At 46.6% G+C, this 5,524-nt stretch overlaps 2 protein-coding genes across 3 annotated transcripts in view; one reads left to right on the top strand and one right to left on the bottom strand.

Annotated features, from left to right (window-relative positions):
- Positions 1–880: 880 nt before the first annotated feature.
- Ahsp (alpha hemoglobin stabilizing protein) lies at positions 881–2,114 on the bottom strand. 2 transcript variants are annotated; one of them, XM_013011471.1, is made up of 3 exons: positions 2,027–2,114; positions 1,813–1,891; positions 881–1,219 (listed from the first exon to the last, which is right to left on the bottom strand). In XM_013011471.1, exons 2-3 carry the CDS (start codon positions 1,885–1,887, stop codon positions 1,004–1,006), a joined length of 291 nt encoding a protein of 96 aa, XP_012866925.1. In that variant the 5' UTR covers positions 1,888–1,891; positions 2,027–2,114; the 3' UTR covers positions 881–1,003. The 2 variants fall into 2 exon arrangements, with proteins under 2 accessions (XP_012866925.1, XP_012866926.1); XM_013011472.1 differs by having other exon boundaries at positions 1,980–2,071.
- A 454-nt stretch (positions 2,115–2,568) lies between these two features.
- The window catches only part of LOC105981842 (chromosome unknown open reading frame, human C16orf58), an 11,886-nt gene continuing 8,930 nt past the window's right edge, over positions 2,569–5,524 (top strand). The window contains exon 1 of the mRNA XM_013011190.1: positions 2,569–2,580. Within this exon, the coding sequence (XP_012866644.1) occupies positions 2,569–2,580 (12 nt within the window). The remainder of the gene's footprint in view (positions 2,581–5,524) is intronic.

The following is a 5,524-nucleotide window of genomic DNA, read 5'->3' as shown; positions in this document are numbered from 1 at the left end:
CTGTGGAGCCCAGACTTGTATCATTGAATCCAGAACTGGAAATGCCTTCCACCCACACTGCACCACTGTACCTAATTGATGTACTCCAGCCTCCTCACCCCGCCCCTTCACTGTTAGGACACACCCATCAGCCCTCAGGCCACACCCTCTCCATTACTCCTCTCCTGAGCCCCACTTGAGCCCTCTGGATTTCTCAGAACAGACCCTTGCAGTCTAAAACAAAAATCCTTCTGTTTTAAGGCAGTGAGACTGTCCTGGCCCTAGATCCACCCAAAAACTCTAAAGTAAGGGTCTGAAAGAACAGGTGTCCCTACCTGGGAAGTGACAGGAGGAGGCTTGGACAGGGAGGAGAGCCAGCTGATGCTGTCCCTTCAGGTCTGAAGGAAGTGAAGATTAAAGGCAAGGGGTTCCTATCTGAAATACAGGAGATGAGCTGGGTAGTTCCCAAGACCCTTTTCAACTCTGTAAGGTACTGCCATACTCCTGAGAGTCTGGGGGTGGGGTGGGAGGAGGCATTATTCTGTGGTTGAAAAGCCTGGATTATTGTTCAAACTGGGTTAGCTATGGGAAGGGGATTGAAATATGGAGACCATAGACCTACAGCCAGACGAACAGACCTGCAACAACTTTTTTTTTTAGGTACACCAGTCACAGGACCACAATTTCTGGAAGGTTTTTCTCACCCTTTCTTTTTTTCTGCCTCTGCCACTCCCCACCCCTGTTCCAGCATTTTCTCTCCTATGATAGCACTGCCCAGTACTGCTTACCTTTACTGTAAAGAATTCATTCTCCAAGGTCTCAGCTAGAAAGGATTGAAGGAAAACAGACCAACAGCCTTCACAAAAGCAAGGACAGTGGGAAAAAGAGCCAGAAGTTTAGCAAAAACCAGTCTTGGTCTTTATTGGGGTGTCACTGTAAAGTAATACCATAATGAAACACATAAAACACACAGAGACAGGGCTTAGGGGTGTTTGAGAGTTGAAGAGCTAGGAGAAGGTGATGTCTAATTTGGATGCTCCCGAGATTTCAGGAAGGTCTTGTACTTGTCCAGGAAAGGGCTGCTCAGAGACTTCAGCTCCTGCTGAAGTTCCTTCAGAGCTGTGTCTTGCTCCTGAGGCTCCCCTACAACGTGCTTGCTGTAATAGTTGATGTAGATGTTCATCCAGTCATTCACCACTTTTTCCATGTCATCCTCAGACACAAGAGGATCCTCAAAGACCTGCGGTAGGAGGGAGGGCGTTGGCAAGGGGAAATGTGGTGAGTAATTTGATTCGGGAATGCCAGAATAGGCTGGGCACTGGTGGCCCATTGCTAATGACTGGGCTCGGGCCTCTGTAATCCTAACTACTCAGGAAGTTGTGATCTGAGGATCACAGTTCAAAGCCAGCCCAGGCAGAAAAGTCTGTGAGAAGCTTATCTCCAATTAAGCAGCAAAAAGCTCAAAGTGCAGTTGTGGCTCAAGTGGTAGAGTACCCACCTTGGGCATAAAAGCCAAGTGTGAGGCCCTGAGTTCAAGCCCCAGTACCAAGCAGAAAGAGGAGGAGGAGAAGGAGGAAAGAAAGAAAGGAGGAAGGGAGAAAGGGAGGGAGGGAAGGAAGGAAGGAAGGAAGGAAGGAAGGAAGGAAGAGGAGAGCCAGTGTCACAGATTCTCACATCCTCCTTTCTCTGCTTTGAATTCACTGTCTCTAGCTTCTCCTCAATGTCACCATTACCCTTGCAGCATCATATTCAAAGAAGAACCATTTTCTACTGTCCTCACCCAACACACACTCTCTCCAGCCCTGCCCTTTGGAACAGAGAATCCAAGCTTACCTGCTGATTCAGCAGAACACTGAATTCCTTCACTCCTTTAGAAATGAGGTCCTTATTGGCTGGGAGCAGGGCCATCTTCCTGGTTAGAGAAAGAGGTGGGATGTAATTATCCTGTTCCCTCACCCTTGAGTATTTTCCCTCGCCCCCTTTTAAAAGCTCTTTGTTTCCTCCCAAACCTCTGCTCTACTCTGAGATTCTCCCATGGAGCGCTCACCTTCAAATCCAGCAGTGTCCTGTCCGTCCCACACACGCCAGTCAGGGTCTGGATGTGTGCTGTGTGGAGCTAGATGTGGGCAAGGAGTCAATTGTCAGCTTAAGAAGGAAACGCCCTACATCTGGGCGCTGGGTGAGTGTGATAGGTCAACCTGGAGTGGAGAAGGAGGGTGGTGAGGCTCGCCTGGAACTAGAAAGATAGAGAGACCGCAAGATACAGATAAACGCAAGAACCAAACCAGGAGCAGCTTGCCCGCCACCACCAAATGCAAAAGAAACATTTACTGAGCCGCTGGGCCACAATGCAATGACAATCATTCTCCCAATCCACAGAGGACAAACAGCAGCACAAGTGACATCAGAAGTTCAAGACCAGGCCAGGCTGCATAGGAAGACCCTGTACCCAAAAAAAGAGGGGGAAGGGGGAAGCAACTTTCATTCATGTAAGTCAGGTACTGTTGTCAAGTGTGTATCCTCATAAGTATGTTTTGCAGATGAAGTCTGTAAGAGGAGAGAACAGGGCTTGACCAGATGTGCTCCATAATGTACATGCCTGTAACCCCAGCACTGGGGAGGCTGAGGAAGGAAGATCCTAAGTATGAGGCCAGCCTGGACTGCAACATGAGACTGTATCTCAAAACAAAAACAAAAACAAAACAAGGAAGTCAGGCATTGTTGGCTCTTGCCGGTAATTCTAGCACCTCAAGAGGCTGAGATCTGAGGATCACAGCCAGCAAAAAGCTGGAAGTGGTGGTGTGGCTCAAGTGGTAGAGCACCAGCCTTGAGCAAAAAGGCTAAGGGACAGCACCCAAGCCCTGAGTTCAAGCCCCAGTACTAGCACTTACACACACACATACACACACACAGCAAATATGAATTGATTCAAACATATTATCAATATGAACAGAAATGCAACTATGAAATCCTTTTCCATATAACTAAAGTAAGGTAATTTTTAAAAAGCAAATATAAGCTGGCTTCAAGTAGCATATTAATAGCTAAATAAATGCTACACTGACTGAAAAAACTTGAGGCCAAAGAAATAGATAAGTTACCCCCAGCCTTGCAGTTATAACCATGAGCAGAACCTACAAGCAGGGGCCTTCAGATATAATTCATTCATAAAGCTTGGCATCAGCCAGGTGCTGGTGGTTCACACTTGCAATCCCAGCTACTCAGGTGGCTGAGATCTGAGGATCACAGTTCAAAGCCAGCCCAGACAGGAAAGTCCATGAGACTCTTATCTCCAGTTAACCACCAGAAAACCAGAAGTAATGCTGTGGCTCAAAATGGTAAAGCACTAGCCTTGAACAAAAGAGCTGTTGAACAAAAGAGTTCAGAGACAGTGCCCAGGCCTGAGTTCAAGCCCCATGACTAACAACAACAACAAAAAAAAAAGGTTGGTGTCAGAGTTTAGTACACTCACAGAGGCTAACAGTTAAATTGTAACACAATTTTATTACCTTTTGATTTTTCACTCTACCAGGAAACTCAAAATTTCAAAAAAAAATTTAAGTAAAATATTCTTTATCTCAGGCCCAAAGACTCCTTGTAAGTATCAGATAAGGTAAGGATGGTAAGAAAGGGTGTTCCTGGCTGATGTTCCTGAGAAAAGTGATAGTTTGGGAGAATCAGAAACTTCAAGTAGCGAGTTGTCAGCTGGGGCCACATGAGTCAGAGAAGATGAAGAATGTCAAGCTAGAAACTAAGATAATTTCATTTGCTGGTTTAAAAAGACCACGGAGGGAAGTCAAGCATTGGTGATTCACACACCTGTCATCCTAGCTACTCAGCAGGCTGGGACCTGGTAGCTCATAGTTTCAAGTCAGCACAAGCAGAAAAGTCTAAGACACTCCATCTCCAAAGTAACCATCAAAAAAAACAGAATGGAAATGTGGCTCAAGTGGTAGAGCACCAACAGAACAAGCCAGCCTAGCAAATAGAAGACCCTGAGTTCAAAGCTCCAGTAGTCAGATCCATGAGACTCTCCTCTTCAACCACCAAAAAGCCAAAAGTTGGGATGTGGCTCAAGTGGTAGTATGCCAGTCTTGGGCAAAAAAGCTAAGGTACAGCACCCCCCCCCAAAAAAAAAAAAAGAAAAAGAAGGAAGAGGAGGTCTTGTGGAACTCAGGAGTGTGAAAGGGCTTTATATGGAGGAAAAGGAGGAACAGCAGGGAAATGATAGGTATTCTTATATTGGTGTCTTCACCCTTGGAGAGGAAGAGGAACGTTAGACATATTTAGGTCCAGTCAACCTTCGATAGAACCTTTGTTAAGTCCTGAATAACATGCAAAGTTTTCAGCCTTGTCTTAATCATCTTGCAGACAACTGTAAACCTAAGAGTTAGTACTTTCAGCAAAAGTGACCTTCAAGACTCTAAAACGTAATTTAGGTAGACGTTATCACCCTAATGCCCACATCAGAGGTTGTATCTACAGAAAAGCTAATGGGAAACTAATATTGCTCAGCTCTATGACCTCCCAAATTAGTAAAATTTTTGTACCAGTCCTGGGACTTGAACTCATGGCCTGGGTGCTGTTTCATTCAAGGTTAGCCCTCTTCCATTTGAACCACTGCTCCACTTCCAGCGTTCTGGGGGTTAATTGGAAATAAGAGTTTCATGGACTTTCCTGCCTGGGCTTCCTTGGAACGACCATCTTCAGATCTCAGCCTCCTGAGCAGCTTGGATTACAGGTGTGAGCCACCAGTGCCTGACCCAAATTAGTACTTTTTAATGTCAGCTAAAAGCAAGTGAAGCTAGAAGGCTTATTTAGGTTTTACCTTAACAGGCCTCCAGGATTAACTTGACCAATTTCTTCCCATCATGTATTCATTTAGTCTACCTCTGTGCACTCCTACCACGAATCAGGTAGTACTAGGAATAAAGAGTAAAAATAAACCGGGCCTAGTGGCATACACCTGTAATCCTAACCCTCAAAAGCCAGAAGCAGGAGGTTGGAGAGTTCTCTGCCTGCCTGCTCTCCATCACAAGAACCAGGCTAACTTGGGCCTACCTAAGAGGAAAGACCATCCAAAATAAGACAAGGGTAAAAATAAATATATTATCCCTGGCCCCATAGCTAAGAAGGAACCTCAGATGAAACTTAGGTGGTCCAATGAGATCTCAAATACAACTATTCTCCCTAAAGACGCCTTTTTTCCTTCTCTGGAAAGCTGTTCCTGGAAGCTGTTACTGGTGTCTTGATAAGGCCCTCATTGCTACCAAATGTTACAAAGAACTTCTTTTTTAAGTCTATAGTATCGCAGGGATGTCGGAAGAGGGGCAGGAGCCCCGGGGGATGCTGTGACCAGCTCTTCCCGCTGGACAAGGGGCAGCACAGAGGCGAGCGTCCGTGTGGCGGGAGAAGATTGTCCCCCCCGCGGGCGCCATCCCCGGGGCCGGAAGTGCACAAGATTGGCCCCGTGCGGTCGCCGTCGCCGGGCCGGAAGTGCATCTCCGCGTCGCCGCCGTCGCCACGCGTCGAGTGGCGGGGAGGA

Source organism: Dipodomys ordii, unplaced genomic scaffold (assembly GCF_000151885.1).
Source record: "Dipodomys ordii isolate 6190 unplaced genomic scaffold, Dord_2.0 Scaffold14, whole genome shotgun sequence".
NCBI lineage: Eukaryota > Metazoa > Chordata > Mammalia > Rodentia > Heteromyidae > Dipodomys > Dipodomys ordii.
Note: the sequence above shows the minus strand (reverse complement) of the source record. Positions and strands in the feature narration are given on the sequence as shown.